The 19,714-nt window shown below is 42.1% G+C and overlaps 2 protein-coding genes across 4 annotated transcripts; both read left to right on the top strand.

Moving 5' to 3' along the window:
• Nucleotides 1-1,146: 1,146 nt before the first annotated feature.
• CENPH (centromere protein H) lies at nt 1,147-10,594 on the top strand. Of its 2 annotated transcripts, none has more exons than XM_054003549.1 (9): nt 1,147-1,432; nt 3,451-3,506; nt 4,777-4,825; nt 5,202-5,276; nt 5,953-6,009; nt 6,861-6,948; nt 7,234-7,285; nt 8,391-8,551; nt 9,806-10,594. In XM_054003549.1, exons 1-9 carry the CDS (start codon nt 1,416-1,418, stop codon nt 9,896-9,898), a joined length of 648 nt encoding a protein of 215 aa, XP_053859524.1. In that variant the 5' UTR covers nt 1,147-1,415; the 3' UTR covers nt 9,899-10,594. The 2 variants fall into 2 exon arrangements, with proteins under 2 accessions (XP_053859524.1, XP_053859523.1); XM_054003548.1 differs by lacking the exon at nt 1,147-1,432 and adding an exon at nt 3,161-3,363 and having other exon boundaries at nt 6,885-6,948.
• A 31-nt stretch (nt 10,595-10,625) lies between these two features.
• On the top strand, nt 10,626-17,809 carry MRPS36 (mitochondrial ribosomal protein S36). 2 transcript variants are annotated; one of them, XM_054003550.1, is made up of 4 exons: nt 10,626-10,790; nt 11,869-11,932; nt 16,098-16,300; nt 17,531-17,809. In XM_054003550.1, the coding sequence occupies exons 1-4, from the start codon at nt 10,626-10,628 to the stop codon at nt 17,546-17,548; spliced, it is 450 nt and encodes a 149-aa protein (XP_053859525.1). In that variant the 3' UTR covers nt 17,549-17,809. The 2 variants fall into 2 exon arrangements, with proteins under 2 accessions (XP_053859525.1, XP_053859526.1); XM_054003551.1 differs by lacking the exon at nt 10,626-10,790 and adding an exon at nt 10,815-11,042.
• Nucleotides 17,810-19,714: the final 1,905 nt, after the last annotated feature.

Here is a 19,714-nt window from a genome sequence, read left to right as displayed (position 1 = left end):
GTGTTGAGTTCCCAGCAGATGTCTGGCAGGTTAAAATCACCTACAAGAACAAGGGCTGCTGGTCCTGAAACATCCTTCAGCTGCTTGTAGAATAAGTTATCTACTTCTTCATCCTGGTTGGGTGATCTATACGAGACTCCCACCAGGATGTCAGCCATGTTGACTGTCCCTTGATTCTCTGCCCTGGCCCCTGGCTTGCCTTCTGGCTCTCATTTCCTCGCTGGCTCTTTCTCACCCTCATGTCTGTTCTGCCTCCCTGTGTCCCTGCCTAAGCCACCTGCATCCAACCCTGCTGGCCACTGCTGTGATTGTCACTGCAACCCTATCCAGGCTTCTGGGCCTCCTGGCCCACTGCCCCCCTCACCTCGTGTCCAGTTTCCCGTCAAGCAGTGTGCACACCCCCCCACCTCGTGGACGCACCCGCCAACCTCCAGTGGAATCTTTCTCTTTCTCTCTCACTCTCTTTCTTCCCTCCCCACCCCACCCCTTTCCCATTTTTCTTTCTCTTGCTAGATCTTCTCTAGCCCTCTTTAGTAGAGTAACTCCCTTTCATTTTGTTTTTCATTAGGAATAAATGGCTCTTAGATACAATGTTTCTCTCCTTTGACTTAATTTTGTTCCTAACAATTTAATTTTAAAAGAACTCCTTCCAGTTTCGCACAGTGAAACATGACACTGATATTGCAATAACTGCTAGACTGCCATTGAAGGGGGCAGTCCTAGACTATGAGCAGCCTAATATAACAGAGAAGTGTTCTGTGATTAAGGCACTTGAATTTCAACCCTGTACTCTGAAAGTGTTCTCTAAGTATTTCTTCCTGTTTAACTAAACCAAGGCTTGAGAGGATGCTCTTGCCCTGGAGATACCCAATATTCAACTCTGACTTACTGCAGGTAAACTGAACAAAACATTCTGGCCAAGTACCTGATAGACATGTGCATTGTGAATTATGACATGGTTCACGTCCCTCCATCCATGATTGCAGCAGCTGCCTTCTGTTTGTCTCTGAAACTCTTCGATGGATGCATGTTCATAAGTTGTGCTTGTTAGGTCACCTCCTACTTTGTGACTCAGTGTGCCTGTGCAGCAGCTTAAAAGGCCACTCTTACAAGGTGCATGCTTCCTCCATTCCTCATGGTATTTCACCATGTTCTTGTCTCCCTTTGGACCACTAAAAACTGACAGCAGTAGGGCAGTACCTTTTAAAACCTCCCACTGTGAGACAAGAGACCATAATTGTCCAAGCAAAACTGAAGACTAAGAACCCAGTGTACTTGGATTATTCTAATAGGCTTACCTAATGGATTCCCTTCTTTTCAGTTGTCACTTCTGCAGTGCTACACATCTTATACTGAGAGTGACATTCTCTGAGTTATATGGCATATGTCAAAGAATGTAATCAATGTGAATAAGTATGCTGCCAAGCAAAAGGTAAGAATCTTAGGGTGCAGTGGTAAGGGGAATATGTGTGGTTATGTGTTGATACATGGCACATAGAAGCTGGTTCAGTTGAGTCACTGCAGACAGACTTAAATAAGATCTGCTCACTTCTGAGCTGAAGATCTTTATCTTTCTCAGATGGTATGGACCATGCATGAATAGGGTTTGTGTACTCGGATGGGCCTGGCTTGATTAGCAAGCATTAAGTGAGCTGAAATAGTGTTAGTGAACAGAGTAAACATAATCAACCTTATTTCTCTGCAGGCAGTTACAAAGAAATATGCCACTGATTGATTTTTGCTGTTACACTTCCTTCATATATATTCATAGCTCTGTAGATTATTGTTGTACATAGTTCCTCACCAGTACTTCCCCTCACTTTTTCCCTACCTTGATAGGAAGAAAGACAAAACACATTTCACAGTGTCCAAACCCTGGGGGTCCAAGGCCCCTATCCTATCTTGGTTCTTCCTGGGAGCCAAGGTTGAAGCCAGCTCTTTGAGACACATTTTCAAAAACAAAGTTTAGCTTCTGTCCAGCAGGGGCTGGGAGAGGATTCAGAGATGGTTGAACATGTGGGAATTACTTCATCACTTGTGCATCTAATTGAGAATTCTTGTCAGTTATGTTAATTTGCTAAACTTATAAATCTGTATTCACCCCATGGGGGGGGGGAGGGGGGTAATTTTTCCATATCTTCCCCTGGAGGCCTTCAATAAAGACCAGCCTTTATTTAATCTCCTATACTAATATTGGCTCAAAATGTGTTGTTTCACTTCCAGGTCTTTAAGGTATCACCACCACCGCCAACACCAAGATAAGCACCACTGAACAGTTGTACTCTCCCATTATATGGGATCTGGCTAAAAAGTTTTAACTTCTATATGAATTTAAGCGGAATGCTGCTCATTGTATATACAAAGTACCTTATTTGTATTAAACTTACTAAAGCTTTCACATTTTTTTGCTCGGTTGGGGTTTTTTGGTGGGGAGAGAAGCACAGTTACCTTCCTCCTACAGCTGAAGCATCTCCCTGGACTCTGTGACCAGTGCTGAGAGCTTGGGTGAGCTCTGGGGCCAGCTCAGGTGGCTGGTCACGCAGGGTGGTGTATGGACAGCAGCCTTGGCATGAGCTCTGCTAATTTGTTGATGGGAGTGCCCACCAGGTTAGACTTGGGGGCAGCAGAGAAAGCAGCTGTGTGTGGTGGATGATCTGCTCAGCCTGGTGGCAGAGCTCAAAGAAGAAGAAATTGTTGAGGACTCTAGGAGACTGGCTGGTGAAGCCATACTGTACCCTCCCTTAGACAATTACAGAGGCTGTCCAAGATAGTCGGGCATTGGAACAAGCTGCCCAGAGTTGTGCAGGAGTCAGCATCCCTGGCATGTTCAAAAAAATGTGTGAATATGACACCTGAGGTCGCACCTGGTTTAATGGTGAACAGGATCATTGGGTTGACAGCTGCCTTTGCTCTTAAACCCAAGTAAGTCTCTGGTTCTGTGCAGAGGCTCTCTTCACTTAGTGTTTCTTTTTTGCAGTCTATTTTTTACTTCCGTTAGTAGGTTGCACCTATTGCTTCTATCTCCGCGTGAACACTAGGTCAGAGGGAAGGATTATTGCGCTTTACCTAGTGCTCTGCCAATGTTACTTTCATTTTTCCCCTTGCACGCACGGGACCAGGGCCACTGAGGGCTGCGCCACCCCGCCCCGCCGCTGCTCTGCACAGGCGCAGGGCGCGCGGGCCGCCGGGAGCCGCGCGGTTTGAAGGTGCGGCCATGGCGGCGCTGACCCGGGACTCGGCCCCGGCCCCGGCCCCGGCCCCGGCCCCGGCCCCACTCCCGGAGCTGGTGCCGACTCCGGCCCCGGGGTGGTCCCAGGGCGGCGGCGGAGGCTACGACGATGTCGGTGTCCGCCCTCTACTCCGGTTAGTGCCGGCGGGACGGGCAGCAGCCCAGGGGTGGGATGAAGGGATGCGCAGCTTCTGACCGTTGTCGCTTTACTCCCGCCGCAGCCTGAGGGACCGAATGAAGGAGCAGCTCATGGCGTACAACACGGCTATTCTTGCCAGTAAGTATATCCCTCCTCGCATTGGGATGTTGCCCTAACAATGAATGAGATGTGGCATATATCTATTTCTTATATATGTATATATAGTTTTTGAATATTTTCTTTAATTATTTCTCAAAAGTGCTCCTTATGATAATAATAGGGTTTTTCTCCTGGCTGTACGATTTAACACGTTTTCTAGGCAGCTTTTGACACGTATTTGAATGTTTACAAAGATGCCATATAGCTGCTGCCCACTGCCCTTTCCTTCCTTTTCTGGGTTTGAACTTTAGGCTTCTCTGACATATAGTGATGGTTTTCAGAAATCTGGTCACTGAGGCTGTAGTCTTGCCAAAAGTTTGCCAAAGTGTTTGGCAGCAATACTGATTTAAGGTGTTTCCATTACCTCTAGAGTCACGAGATGATTTAGGTTGGAAGGGACATTAAACACATCTGGTTCCAAACCCCCCCACCATGCACAGTGACGCCTTGCACTAGACCATCTTGCTCAAAGCCCTATCCAACCTGACAACCTGATCTTGAGCACTCCCAGGGATGAGGCATCCACAGCTTCTCTGGGCGATCTCTCTACCAATGCCTCATCATCCCACAGTATATCTAATGTAAACCTACCCTCTTTCAGGTACAAACTGTCCCCCCTTGTCCTGTCACTACATACCCTAGTAAAAAGTTCTTCTCCAGCTCTCTTGTAAGCTCCGTTCAGGGACTGGAAGGACTCAGCAAGCAACCTTCTCCAAGCTGAACAACCACTCTCTCAGCCTTTTCCTCACAGGAGAGGTGCTCCAGCCCTCTGATCATCTTCATTGCCCTCCTCTGGACCTTCTCTAACAGATCCATGTCCTTATGTTGGGAATCCCAGGCCTGGATGCAGCACACCAAGTGGGGTGTGCCAAGAGTTGATTAGAGGGGCAGAATCTCCTCCCTTGACCAGCTGGCCACGTTTCTGATACAGCCCAGCATGCAGTTGGGTACATGCTCTTCCACTGAACTATCCAGTGGCATAAATAGAGCAATGTCATGAACCCAGCTCCAGCTCGTCTAAAAAATGCTAAATTAATTATTTCTGATACACAGCATAGTACTGACTTGACTATGCTATCAGTCAATATACTGATTGATAGCATAGTCTCAGTAACAGTAAAAGATAATAAAGTTTGGAGATAGAAGTAAGAAATAATTTGTTCACACAAAAATTGCTAATCTATTATGCTCTATAGGTTGTATTTAAAAGTCTCTGTTGTGCTTGTTTTAGTGACATTCTCTTTTGCAGGTCAAGAAAATTTCCTTGATCATGGAATTGATGAAAACTTTATCCAGAGGTATGTCAGGATAACTGAAAAATTCTCTTCCAGTTATTCCTTCTTAGTGAATTGCTGGATTAACAATCAGTACTTCAGAGAAGATTGGTGGAAATAATGGAAACTAAGAGGAAAGGTGGGGAAGAAATGCTTTATTCATTCTCCCATTGTACTTCTGTATCTGATGTGGCTTTTAAATTTGCAGTCCTTTATGTGATGGCTAGAATTCACTGATAATAGTTCCCGATGCTAAATTACTCTTGGCCCTAATGATTTGTGGCTCACATGAAAAATTCTTACATTAGATAAGTAGAAAGCAATTTAAAATGTCACACTGCTTTTAAACTCTGTTATCTTCACACTCAGGTCATCTGTCTTATTGCTTTTTGTCTTTCAGTGCCACACAACATTTGGAAAGAGATATACAAGAAGCAAAAGTCTCTTTCTGGAACAAGACATTGGCCTTACAAAGGTAGAATTTTCTTCACCCTTTATTTGGAGCTTTCCTCTATGCATGTATACATAGGTCTGATTAAAACAGGATTTTAAAGTGATATGGGAGATTGGGGAGATTTTAAGTACATTGAACAATAGGAATGCAGATTGATATGCTGTAGGAAACAAAATTTTAAAAAGCCCACCAAAACTAAAAACTTACAAGTTGAAATGTGTACACCCAGAAGTTCCTTTACAGTAGGGAAAGAGTGACTGTACAGATCAGTAAGCATATTTCTTGGCAGTATTTTCCAAATGCCTATGAAAAGATGGAAGTTGATAATGTTAGACATCCCATGTGTTTCATGGCTGTTGATTTGAATTCACACCTTTGCCCAGCTTCCTTTCTGCAGACTCTGGGATTAATGGTGTCCAAATATGTTGGTCAAGAGAAAAAGGAGTTGTCATTCTCACAAATAAGCATTGATACTTCTTTCCTGTCTTGAGAGTTAAGCCCCATTATTTAAGAAGTGTGGTATTTAAAAGGTACTGAATATTTTGTTTATATAATTCCAATGTGAAAGTGGACAAAAGTGGAATCCTGGAAATTATGTTCTTATATTACTTCTTTAAATCTGCTTCTCTTGGTTTCCTGCTTCTCTCAGTTTCTTATGAGTTCTTACCAGTCATATGCTATTTCTTGCAATATGCAGGACACAAATTATGGACGCCCTGAGAAACAAATTGAAACAAGATGATGAGGACTCACGGTAAGGTGTTCTCAGAAGTCAGATGGCTAGAAAGCAATGGACTTTGTACAGTTTATTGTGACGCATTTCTAGATTATTTCATTTTACCTCTTATGAAAGAAAGCTTCCTTTTTCTAGATTTGACAGAATGATACACTGTCTACCTTCTGGCTAGAATCAGCATGATCAGACTTCATACACTCATGGTAGATTTGCATTTCAGCTCTGAATTTGCTCACCTTTGGTTACAGAGATCATAACTCTTGATTCACTAGTGAGAACTGCTTGTAGCCAGGAGAGCTTTTTGTCTTTAGTGCCTGAATTACCTGCATTTATAATAGCTGAGCACATTACAGGCTTGTAACAGGGCCTTGCCTCTGCTTTGCTGTCTTTATTAATTAACTATGTAGGAGCAAAATGTCTTTGAAATAGAACTGAAAGCTTAAACATATTTAAAAGTAGCTTTTCACTGCCTGCCCGTTATTAACAGGTGGATGCATATGAAGTGTAATATGAGAAATTTAATTTCTGTCAGAAATACAGCTAAGAGATTGCATCTCCTTGATTTAGGAGCTTTAATTCATAGCCATTTCCAGATGGCTGGGCTTTCTTGATGCCATCCAAACTCTGTGATTTAAAATGTTGGACAGACTTAAATGAAATCTTAGGGAAATTGAGAGGGAAGTGACAGAACTCTTTGGCCTCTACAATGACACTGAGTGTATTAACTGTAAAAAGAAATGATATTGCAAGTGTAACTGCAAAAAGAAGTGACATCAATTTGCTATTAGGAGAAATTAGAAATTCTTTATTTAAACTAAATAAAGTTGATTAAAACATTTATGATATTGACTTATATTCATGGTCTTAAGGTATGCAACTGTTTCCTTCCTTAGTCTGATCCTGGAAACAATGAAACGCATTGTGTTGCTCAGCCAGACAATTATTGACAATCAGCAGGTAAGTGGCAGTTTTAGCTTCTGTTACTGTTGTGCAGGTCAACCAACCTCAGCATGGGCAGGAGTACACTTTGAAAGCAACAGGACTGCACAAGTCATTCAAAGCTAAACATGTAGTAACATGGGTGCAGTTCCTACTGCTGTCAAAATTAAGGATTACTTAAAGTGATCATGTAAGTAAGTCTGAGTTGCCCTTAGCTGTGTTTGTGGATTGAATTAGCATATTCCAATATTTTTGAAGACAAGAGTCCTTCAAAAAAAGGAAAATACTTTTTTTTTCTTTCAGAAAGTACATCAGAAGGAACAGCAGCTGATTAACATTAAAAAGGAGAGACTCTGTAAGTGTGTTATCTGTATTGACTTTAGTTTGTATTTTAATGTAGAGTTCATATAGTTCATATTTTAAAATTGTTCCTGTAGCAATATTAATTTACATGGGAAGTAACAAAACACAGTTATTAAACTTGTTAAAAGAGTAGAAAGTACTGTAGAGATGAGCTGGCACGTTCCCTATTTGAACTTGAGACTGACATGTTAGAATGAGAGATGCAAGACAACACTCAAAAACAATGTGGCAGCATTTTATTATTTCATGTAAGCTCCTCAGAAAGTTACACATTATTTTGCCATTTAAATCACCCCTACAACAACTAAAAGATGTTTTTTTGTCATACTGCACATTTATGAGATGCTTGCAGAATAGAGAGGGAATTTACTTAAAAAGAAGTGTGTATATATTGGTGTTCAGTAGCCTTGTTAAAGTGGGTCAAATTTAGATATGATGTCAATATTTAGAACTTTTAACAATTTTAACAGCTATCATTTGAGTCATGTATAGGGAATTGTGTATATATTGACAGTAATGAATAAACACACTGAAATAACTGTTCACATGGGAAAAATGAACATACTGATATCTTTGCAAATAAAGGAAGGGATGCTCTGCCAGCATTCTTTCAACATATGAACTGCCCCTAAACACCTTTAATCAATCTAGTTTTTAACCTGGTTTCCTATAAAATAGTAATATTCACTGGTCATGTCCATATGCTCCTTGTATGACTTTGGAATTTGGTTTCAGTGAAATCTGAAAAAGGAGTAAGGGTCTTTAAAAGGTATAAAAAAGACCTATAAAAGTTGTGGCACTCAAAAACAGGGTATAGGACAGAGATGCAAATTAGTCCCTGTGTGAGGAAAATGCAGGCAGCATACAATGTACTTTCTGTTTTACTGTTGTCCAGGGAGCCAATTGATTTAGTTTGAGACCAAGTAGCCACAGCATGTGTTGCTTCTTTCATTAAAGAATTATATTGAGGTATATTGGAGGGAAGGAGTAGAGTGTGAAATAAGGGTTATGCAGTGGAAGTGCTTTAGGTGGCTGTAAGGGAAAGAGTATCTTCAGTACACCTAACTTAATGCTTAATTTTCCTAATAATGTAACAGCACTAAAAAAATATGGAGGACAGAAACTACAGCAAATTCATACCATGATGAAAAGGCAAAAGGAGAAAAATGCAAGTGTGAATGTCGCTGAAACAGAGAAGATGCTTAATAAATTAGAAAAAGAAAGACAGATGACTACAATAATTCAAAATGTGTTCCAGGTAATGTGTGGCTTTTAGAACCAAGTTTACAATTTTTCATTACACTCAAGATAATATACTGTATGGCAAATATAACTTAACAACACAAAATTGTTTTCTAAAACCTTTAAGTTTAACAGTGCTAATGGAAGGACTGTGCCTAGAAGGAAGACTTCTATTGCTTTAAAGGCTAAGAGAATGAAATTGTCACAAGTATCTTTGCATTAACTTTTTGCAGAGTTTAGAGACAGTCTATCAATCTGTCTTTGCTTCCTTAAAGGTACAAAAATAATGCATCTTTCTTGAAGAATGTCTGTCACAGTAATGGCTGTATTTCCTTCTGCTCTGAGTAACCTCTACACCCTACCAAATCAGTTTCCCCACCTCATGGTTAGAAAAAATAAATAGGTGTTAGTCCTATGTTACCAGGGAGCCTTCATCTGCCCCTTCTGGCCTTCTCTGTTTGTGTCACCCCCTAGAGTCCTGTGAAAGCCTTGGCCTGCAACCACAGCCAGTCTCCAAATTCTTTCAGCAGTGTAGACTTTGCTCTTTTGGTTATCCATGTGTCAGGGGCTGCTAACTAGTCTGTATACATGCAGTGACTGGCAGGTCACCTGCAATGTGAAGTCACACAAAGTGAGGGAAAAAACCTCATGGTTTCGGTTAGAGTGGAAGGGTCTCAGGCTGCATAGGAATGTCAAGAACAAAAAGAATGTTCTGACTTTTTGCTCTGCATGCTATGGCTGCTACTATTTCGCATTGATAATGTCATTACATGTCAAATTGAGAATGAGAAATTTAACGTTGTACCAGGATTTAGTTTAGAGTCTAAAACTATCTCCTGGTTTTGTATTCCTGAAATTTTCTGAGCCCTAAGTAGAGCAAATCCTCTTTGGTTAAATTTAAATTTCCCTTTTTAATCCAGAATGGCAGGGTAAGAATGTTAACTGTGTTATTTTATGTTTGTGGCAAACTGTATTTCATATTGTTAAAAAATGTTCTCTAGGTTTCTGTGTTTAACATACATGTAGTATGAAGGCCCTCTAGGAAATAAAAAAGCATGGATTTGGGTTTTTTTTTTTGCCTATGTATCAACAACAGGATCTAAACCAATAATTCCCTTTCTCCTTTTTCTCTTCATCCTGCCTACTTCAAACACTTGTGAATTTCAAGGGCTTTCAAATTAAAAATTATAAAGCAAAATTTCTTTGAAATACTTTACTAGGAATTGTCCTTAAAGGCTTGTTTTAACTTGTAAATCTTTCTCATTTATAGAACGTCATAATTGGAAGCAAAGTTAACTGGGCAGAAGATCCATCATTAAAGGCAATTGTTCTACAGCTTGAAAAAAATGTCTATCTTCAGTGAGTCAGGAGATGTGGTGTTTATACAGTGTGTGCATTTTAACTAAACTTGATAGATTGCATGTATTTCAAAAATACACTTCAAGAATCTTAAAATTTGACCTTTCTGAAAGATGTTGGCCTCTCCAGAGAGTTAGAATTTGTCAAAGCGGGCACGTATTTTCCTCTGAAAGGCAGCAAGAACACAAGAAAAGTTTCAAGGTTTCATGTAGAAGTGGACTTAAACTGAAGATCTGCTGTACCCCTTTCCTGGTAACCAGAAGGCTGTAGAGCTCAAGCAAGATGCATGACCCTGCTCTGTCCCAGTCGTCAAAAGCTCAATCAGGAAAATTTATGAGCAAGTCTGGGGTTGGGATTATTTTTGTTATTAAGGCATTATGTATAATTTTAAACACCAGAAATTTTATGCTCTTTTTAGCAGTGACTCTTGTCTGCAGATGTCACTTCATACTGTCGACTGTGCAGCTAAGCAGTGTTTTAATTGCATGTCTTCATTAGCATTTGCGCTTTTTTTAGTTGGTGGTGTTTGATGTTTGAAGGAAATAGACTCTTGGGGTGTAGCACACTTTGGGAGTATGTAATGTCCCTTGTTGTCTTGGTGTGTAACGTCATTTTTAACTTGGTGAGTGATCACTAGCTGCTTTTTTTAGGTGAGTGCCTTGGTCTAATAATAAAAATAAAACGCTAATTTTCCTGAAAATGATTTACTTGGCTTGGAGTTCTTTTAACTCATGGTAAAGCGGTTTGTTTGGCAGGCCAGGCCACCGCTCCGGGCCCGCTCACAAACAGAGAGGCCCCGCCCACGGTCGGATCGTGCCTGTGGGCGGGGCCCAGAGCTGCCCCTCATGCTCCTCACCATGGGCAGCAAGATGGCGGCCGCTACCAGGGCGGTGCAGGTAAGGGCATCCCCGGGGCGGCGGTGTCTAAAACCCCCTAAGCGGGTGGGGCTCACTTCTCCTGCTGCCACCGCCGAGCAGCAGATCTGAGGCGGCCGCGGCTTGAGGCTTGAGGACACGCCGCCGGGACGGCCGATGTCCTTGGGGAGAGCTGTGCAGTCGCGTGCACACGGTGTCGCAGGTGCCGGGCGCTGTGATAGCAGCGGGTGCGGAGCTGGCTGGCAGCTCCTTCCTGAGATGGGCCTCTCCAAGGTGACAGTGCTTTGTACAGGCAGAGCACAGCTCGCGATTCCGTGTGCTAGAGCGCTGTGGAACCACGGCACGGTTTGGATCGGAAGGGACCTTAAAGGTCACCTAGTTACAGCACCCCCCCGCCGTGGGCAGGGTCACCTCCAGGTTGCTCAAAGCCCCATCCAGCCTGGTCTTAGACACTTCCAGGGATGGGACAGCCACAGATGCTCTAGGTAATTTGTGCCAGTACTTCCCAACCCTCAAATAAAGAATTTCTTCCTAATCCTTCCAATCCAAACCTGCCCTGTTTGGGTTGTAAGTTCTCCCCAGAGCATTCTTCAGGCTGAGCACCCCCAGCTCTCTCAGCCTGTTCTCACAGGAGAGGTGCTTCAGCCCTCTGATCATCTTAATGGCCCTGCTCTGGACTCACTCCAGCACGTTCATGTTTTTTTGGGTTTTTTGTTTTGTTTTGTTTTGTTTTGTTTTGTTTTTTGCTTTGGAGACCCCAGACCTGGACACAGCACTCTGGGTGGGTTCTCACCAGAGCAGATTGCATTGTGATTGCATTTATGCAGTGGCAGTGGCTGTTTCTGCACACACACACACACACAGAGATGAGAAAAGGAAGACAAAGCCTGTACCTGCTCTGGACCTCAGGGTGCAGGACTGCTTTTTAAAGTAACTTTCTTTACCTGGGGTAAACATAGGACTTCAAGAAGCAGTAAGTGTATCAGAGTAGTGGTGCAGAGAGCAGCTGTTTAGAGTGGTTGTTTGATACATGATGCATGCCATTTTATTATTCACAGTAACCTGTGTCTGTTTCTCCCACTACCTGGTCTTCTTCTAGGTAGTCAAGCCACATACTCCATTAATAAAGTTCCCAGACAGAAAAAGTGGTCCCAGACCTAAAAGTAAGTATTTTGGGTATTTCTCTCTTTGAGCTATACAGTTGAACTGAGTTGGAGTGAGGTTTTTGAAACATTCTTGGTTTGAAGGCAACTCTTGGAACTTTCTTCACAGCTTCTTTTCTGTGCAACTGTGTGCAGACACATAATGCATGCACATCTTTTTTTTTTTCTCAAGAAAGATTCACAAGGATTTCCAGTGTTTGTTTTCTACTTTATATAAAGTCACATTTCCCAAATATTAATATTTACTGAAATGACTATGCCCAAGTCAGTTTGAAGCAGCTTTAGTTATTCAGTGATATTTGCATAAATTATGTTGCATTTTCCTCATTTTTTCTTAGTTGAAACATGTGATGTATTTTCTGCTGTATTTTCAAAACATTATTATAGCTGGGAGATCGAGCCCTCTACATTTTAAGAAGTATTTTCTTCTGTTACTAACTAATGCTGAGGAAAAAAATACTTCATTGCAATCTTTGACATTAACTTTTATACCTATGTTGATATTTATGGTACTCCCAATACTATTGTATTCAAACAACAGATTTGTATTAGCAATATGTTGATTTGGAAGTCCTTTGGGGTCAAAAAGGACTTAAGGAAAAGTAGGAGTTGTCTTCAAAAGCTCTGTTATGTTATTCTCACTTCTTTTGGTATTATACTGTGCCTATCTATTTGTCACAGCGTTATCAAGCCCTCAATTTAGCTTTAAGTTTAGTTTAACATTTGAAAGCCTCTACAGTGTATATAAATGCCTCTTCTGACTTGCCTGTGAACTCTTAAGGAACTATTTTTGCAATAACTTTCTGTATGCTGTACATTTTGCACAGTTCAGCCAAATGCACCACCTCTCATGCCAGTGAATTACTTTCTCAAAAACTTGAAAATGTGTTTCTGACCTCTTGTTTATCTCTGTCAGAATATTCTTGTGACTGTGTCTTTTAGTTATGTTATACTTTTCTACCTTCATCAGGATCTGTCATCTTGTTAGTAAGCTGCAACCTACTTTGTCTTGCTTGAAAGCTGTAGCAAAATCTGCATTTAATTGTACCAGATTGTTGCTCCTACATAGCTAAATGGCTCCTCTAGAGCAACTAGGGATGTGAAAGGCCAGCCAAATCCTGTGGGCCTATTACTACTGCAACATTATGGTCTCAAACAGGGAAGGGAGAGATGTAGCAGGGACTGTAATAGAACGAAAACAGCAACAGTAAAATTTCTGTTTACTGCACTTCTGATGTTTTTAATTTGCTAATGAGTCTACTCCAACTATACTTCAGACTCAAACATACAGTAGAGGAAAACCCTTGACAAATCTGTAGACTTTTGTTGTAGGCAAAACGAACTTGGAGAAACTGGTGAGGGTTTTTTTGGTGGTGTTTTTTGTGTGTGTGTGTGTGGTTTTGTTTGTTTGGTTTGTTTTGGGGTGTTTTGGTTTTGGTTTTGTTTTGGTTTGGGATCTTCCATTATTTCTGAACCACCTTGGGACTTTCAGACCCAGTCTTATGATTGACAGCTTCTTAATATGCCTCTCAATGGTAGCTTCGTCAGAGTGCTGCAGGTGTTTGATTGTTTGTCCCAATCCTGCAACTGCATCAGACTCATTAAAGCTAAAACTGGCTCCCTCTCCTTTGTGGTCACTGCTCTTGCTGGAGCCAGGAAGGACAAAAGCAGGCAAAACTGTGGTGTTGTAGCTGCTCACATGCTTTCATACATGCAGTTTTCATGCTGCTAATTTTGTAGTTATATAGAGCTTCTCTCCAGCTGTTAGATGTTGCACTTGCCTTGCTCATTTTTCTGGTGCACTGGGAAGGACTTCGGTAGAAGCATTCTGCTTTGTCAGGTGTTTTACCCTTACATATCACAGAATCATTAGGTTGGAAGAGACCTTCAAGATCATCAAGTCCAACCCATGCCCTAACACTTCAACTAAACCATGGCACCGAGTGCCACATGTAATATTTTTTTAAACACATCCAGGAATGGTGACTCCACCACCTTCCCAGGCAAACAGTTCCAGAACTTGATCACTCTTTCCGTAAAAAGAGTGTATTTCCTGTATCACCTGTATTTCCCTTGGTGCAGCTTAAGACTGTGTCCTCTTGTTCTGTCAGTTGCTGCCTGGACAAAGAGACCAACCTGAATACAAACACGTTTCAGGAAGTTGTAGAGAGTGACAAGGAGACCCCTGAGTCTCCTTTTCTCCAGGCTAAACAACCCCAGCTCCCTCAGCCGTTCCTCACAGGGTTTGTGTTCCAAGCCCCTCACCAGCCTTGTTGCCCTCCTCTGGACACACTCAAGCGTCTCAACGTCCTTCCCAAACTGAGGGGCCAGAACTGGACACAGCACTCAAGGTGTGGTCTCACCAGTGCCAAGTACAGGGGAAGGGTGACCTCCCTGGTGCTGCTGGCCACACCATTCCTGACACAAGCCAGGATGCCATTGGCCTTCTTGGCCACCAGGGCACACTGCTGGCTCATGTTCAGTTGGGTGTCAACCAGTAGCCCCAGGTCCCTTTCTGCCTGGGCACTGTCCAGCCGCACTGTCCCTAGCCTATAATATTGCAGGAGGTTATTGCGGCCAAAATGCAGGACTCAGCACTTGGACTTATTAAATGTCATCTTATTGGACTCTGCCCATCCATTCAACCATTCCAGGTCTCTCTGCAGAACTCTCCTACCTTCCAATGGATTGACACACACTCCCAGCTTAGTGTCATCTGCAAATTCACTAGTGAAAGACTCAATACCTCATCCATGTCATCAATAAAGATATTAAACAGGACTGACCCCAGCAGAGACTCCTGAGGAACACCACTGGTGACTGGCCCCAGCTGGATGCAGCAGCGTTCACCACCGCCCTCTGGGCCCGGCCATCCAGCCAGTTCCTAACCCAGCAAAGAGTGCTCCTGTCCAAGCCGTGGGCTGCCAGCTTTTCCAGGAGTGTGCTGTGGGAGACAGTGTCAAAGGCCTTGCTGAAGTCTAAATAGACAACATCCACAGCCTTTCCCTCATCCACCAGGGGGGTCACCTGGTCATAAAAGGAGACCAGGTTGGTCTGGTTAAGCACAACCTGCCCCTCCTAAACTCATGGTGGCTGGGTCTGATATCCTGGCCAGTGCTGTGTGATGGCACTCAAGATGATCTGTTCCATAATCTTGCCAGGCACCGAGGTCAGGCTGACTGGCCTGGAGTTACCTCCTTCCCACCCATTTTGTGAATGGGTGTCACATTGGCCAGCTTCCAGTTTTCTGGAACCTCACCAGTGAGCCAGGACTGCTGGTAAATGATGGAGAGCGGCTTTGCAAGCTCATCTGCCAGCTCCCTCATCACCCTGGGATGGATCCCATCCCATATATAGGACTGAGTCCTGAAATGAACATATTGCTATGATTTCTGTCCTGCCTAGTGGGGCATTTGCATATTTCCATTGTAAAATCAGCTATGGTGGGACAGACTAAGGTTTGGAATGCTGACTGTGACAACACTGCCCTATTGTTATCTCTTCTATCTGCACAATCAAAGCAACTTCTCTGATGTGAATTCCTGAAGCTTAGCTCCTGATCCTCACCTGTGAAGAACTTCATGTCTCCTCGGTCTTTACATTTCATTAACATTGATTGCTGATGTCTCATACTTGGTGGTCATTCTACACATCATTAAGAAAATGTGATAGCATACCATTTTGTAATATTAAAAATGGGTACAGCACTGCATTGCATGTTGCGGCCTGTTGTGGTTGTGAGCTTTATCTTTCTGTAAGCCTCTAAATCTTTTTCACTTGTCTGTCTTTTCAGTTGCAGTAAATGAAAAGCATAATCTGTTATCTTTCTACATAATTGCCCACACACAAACATTTACATAACTTTATGCTTTTTCTCCAAGTACAGCTTCCCAGTGAAAACGCTATTGTTAGGGTGTATGCTGATACATCTTTTGTTTTCACATCAGTGTTTCTGCCATTCAGACTACTGTCAGAATTTTTTAGATTCTGCACTTGATACATTTGACAACAATAAAAGCAGGTTGTAAGAAGTAGAGCGATTTAATTCTTTTAGGTATCTGTTATAATGAATAAGATTTTCAAGCAATGGTAGATTTTATTGGCTGCTTATTAATTTTACAGTCTAGTAATATTTCTGTAAATGGTTTTGAAATCTGGGTTTCAGTACAGGAATCTCTACAAGCAAGTATGCCATCTCTCCTTGCTTCAAAAGCACAGGAATCTGTAGGAGGCATATCACCGGCATTTCAAAGTATTTCACCTGTTAGTAGAGTACAAGGCACACCAGACACTTCTGAATTAACAAGAACTTTACCTCAGAAATACAGAAGGAGACAAATGTCAGATGAAGAGATTGAATATATTCAAGTAAGTTTTCTTCTTTAGCTTATTTCTACATCTTCTGGTATGGTATTACATAGTAATCCTTTCTAAGAGTGTGCCCTGGGCTTTTATGGTTTTCATATGTAATACCTAATGTACCAATTCTTAATACAGAAGTTACCCAACTCTCACTGTATAGTAGCTCGTGGTACCACTGAGTAGAGAGATTTGGACTTAGAACAGCAGCAGGTAAGCTGCTGATAGTCACAGCCTGCATTAATTGCCAGCACTACCTGTTTTATAACAGCTGTTTAATGTGTAATTTGACTGTCCCAGGCAGGATCACAAAAGTTTGTTCTTAGACCAGGAAAGGCTATTACCAGGTGATTGAAGTCCAAAATATTTCTCAAATTAGTTTTATAAGTTATTTATTAGTAAATTAACTCTTGTATTTCTAGTAGTGGAAGCATTTTATTAAACTTCTGAGATATTTGTAAACATGACATTGTACATGAAAGGCAAGAAAAAACTGCTTCTATTATGTAACAATTCTCAGCTGTAAAAATTGATGGTTGAAAGGGGAGAATGCACAAAATGTGAGGAATTTGTGAGATGATGGTGAGTTCGAAATAAAAAGATGCTTGCAAAGCTTTGTTAAATGGTAAGGACATGTATAGCATAACCATGTTAGTACAGGAAATAACTTTTCCTTCATATATGCAAGTAGGCTGCATCTATATAGTAGAAATAAAATCAGTTATTTCCCATAGTAATACACTTGTTGACTTTTTGCATAAGTTTGTTTAACAGTGAGGTCAGTTGTAAAATAATTTTGTTGGGATAATAATGAACTGAATACTTTTCTGATTTCTCATTAAGATTGTAATGACTCTGCTTGGCTTTGTTTTTACTTTGCACTTTGGAATGTAGGCAGTGAAAGTTACATTAAAACTTGTGTCTGTTTGCATTGTGTTTGTCGGACATTTTTAAGGTTAAGAGTCAGGTTTCTTCACAGAAAAAGACATGGAAGCAGCTGTAACTGTAGGTAGCATGTGTTGATTTTTTTTGTACTTTCCCTTAAAAAAAATGTAGCCATGACTGGTGGATGCTGGTATTTGGCATGCTGTCCTTATATAGGTAGAAAAGTAAATATTTAAATCAGAAATTAAAACTAGGAACTATGTCTCTTAGTCTATAACAGTGTAAAAGAGAATTTGATCTCAGTTTTAAGTTCTATTAGTGGAATATATTTAACTGAATGCTTTTCTTTTACAGCGTGGAGGTCCAGAATAAATGTAGAAGATAGTTTCTTGGCCACTGTTGAAGAATGAGGTATTATATTCACAATAAAGGCATTTCCTTAATATTAAAAATTATTGTATACTAATAGCTTTAATAAAATCCCATACGATGGGTGAGAAGATTGACACAACACACAAGATACTGATCTGTTTGTGACCGAGAAGGATTCTCTGTTAATGGCTAATAGCAATTGAATATATATGATGTCTGCACCATTAAAATATTTTTCTAATTAGCCATTTGAAAAGTCAACAGAGTAATGTCATTTCTACACTGGTTGTGATTACAGAGTCACAGAATGGATCAGGTTGGAAGGAACCACAGTGGGTCATCTTTTCTGACTTTTCTGCTCAAGCAGGGTCATCACAAAGCACACAGCACAGGATTGTGTCCAGATGGTTCTTGAATATTTCCAGTGAGGGAGACTCCACACCCTCTCTGGGCAATCTGTTCCACAGCATGGTCACCTGCACAGTTAAGAAGTTCTTCCTCATGTCCAGGTGGAACTTCCTGGGCATCAATATCTGTCCATTGCCTCTTGTTCTACTGCTCAGCGCCACTAGGAAGAGCCTGGTCCATCTTGGCAATTTCCCTTCAAGTACTGATAGACGTTGATGAGGGAGGTCCCCTCTCAGTTCTGTTTCCTTGAGGCTGAACAGCCCCAGCTTTCCCTGCCCTTCCTCATAAGAGCAATGCTCCAGACCCCTAATAAAATTTGTTGCCCTTTGCTGGACCCACCCCAGGAGCTCCATGTCTCTCTTGTCCTGAGGAGCCCAGAACTGGACACAACACTCCAGGTGAGGCCTCACCAGGGCTCAGTAGAGGGGCAGGATTACCTCCCTCTACCTGCTGGCAATGCTCTTCCTAATGCCCCCCAGGATAGCACTGGCCTTCTTGGCCACCAGGACACGCTGCTGGCTCAAGGACAGTTTGTTGTCTACCAGGACCCCCAGGTCCTTCTCCACAGAGCTAATCCCCAGCAGGTCAGCCCCAGGCTGTGCTGGTGCCTGGGGTTGTTCCTCCCTGGAAAGGGCAAGGACCCTGCACTTGCCCTTGCTGAATTTCAGATGGTTCTTCTTTGTCCATCTCCCCAACCTGTCAAGGCCCTTCTGAAGGGCTGCACAGTACTCCAGGGTATCAGCCACTCTGCCCAGCTTTGTGTCCTCTGAATTTGCTGAGCAGGCATCTGCCACTTCATCCAAGCCAGGGATAAATAAGTTAAACAGTACACCCTAGAGGGACACTGCTAGGGACAGGCTTCCAACTGGACCCTGTGACACTGATTTTGGCCCTCTGGGTTCTGTTGTTCAGTCAGTTCTTAATTCACCTCACTGTCCACTCATCCAGCCCACATCCCTGAGTTTGTCTATGAGGATGTTGTTAAGACACAGTGTTGAAATCCTACTAACATCAAGTAGACAATATCCACTGCTCTCCCCTTACCCATCCAGGTAGTTGATTCCTTTTAGAAGGCAATCAGGTTGGTCAATCAAGATGTGCCTTTAGTGAAGTGCCATGTGAAGTGATATTCTTGATCAGCTTCTTGTCATCCACATAGATATAGATGGCCTCCAGTTTGAGGCATGCCACCACTTTTCCAAGGATTGAGGTAAGACTGATTTCATCTGGATATGTCACTGAGAATGATTTTACAGGCAGGAAAGAGACACTGAAGTGCTCTCAGAGATGACAACTATTCTTCATAGTTACACATTTGTTAGTGTTACTGACTAATTTATTAAAAAACAGCAAAGCTTGGGCATGTAGGGAAATTAATTTTCAAGTGACAACTTTTCTGAGAAATTTCTCTGATGGCTATTGAATAGTAGTTTTAAGTACTATACTGTAGGTAATTGTTCATAATGAAGGACCTATAGAAGTACAATTAAGAATTTCCAGTAGAACCTAACAAAGTGCCTGAGAGCACCCTTTCTAGAGAATAATATTTTTTTTAATTAAAAAATATATCTCTACGCACAGAAATTACAGAAATGTCCCTGAATGTCAGACGCGATATCAGGGTCAAAACAGAAGCAGCTTCTGTGACGAGCTGTTGACGGCTGCAGCAGGCGCAGCGCGAGCCCCGCGACACACCCGAAAGGGGGCCGATCCGCATGGCAATCGCGCGTGCGCCTTGCCGAGGGCCGCTGCGCGCGC

This window comes from Vidua macroura, chromosome Z (genome assembly GCF_024509145.1).
Source record: "Vidua macroura isolate BioBank_ID:100142 chromosome Z, ASM2450914v1, whole genome shotgun sequence".
NCBI lineage: Eukaryota > Metazoa > Chordata > Aves > Passeriformes > Viduidae > Vidua > Vidua macroura.
The sequence above is the reverse complement of the archived record's forward strand: the minus strand, read 5'-3'. Positions and strand labels throughout refer to the sequence as shown.

Excerpts from the sequence above, each read along its gene's own strand:
- CENPH (XM_054003548.1), top strand. The coding sequence starts at position 3,215 with ATGGCGGCGCTGACCCGGGACTCGGCCCCGGCCCCGGCCCCGGCCCCG. Across the intron at positions 3,507-4,776 it reads CAACACGGCTATTCTTGCCA|GTCAAGAAAATTTCCTTGAT; the intron begins GTAAGTATATCC and ends TCTCTTTTGCAG. Across the intron at positions 5,277-5,952 it reads AAGACATTGGCCTTACAAAG|GACACAAATTATGGACGCCC; the intron begins GTAGAATTTTCT and ends TGCAATATGCAG.
- MRPS36 (XM_054003550.1), top strand. The coding sequence starts at position 10,626 with ATGGTAAAGCGGTTTGTTTGGCAGGCCAGGCCACCGCTCCGGGCCCGC. Across the intron at positions 10,791-11,868 it reads CCGCTACCAGGGCGGTGCAG|GTAGTCAAGCCACATACTCC; the intron begins GTAAGGGCATCC and ends GTCTTCTTCTAG. Across the intron at positions 11,933-16,097 it reads AAGTGGTCCCAGACCTAAAA|TACAGGAATCTCTACAAGCA; the intron begins GTAAGTATTTTG and ends TCTGGGTTTCAG.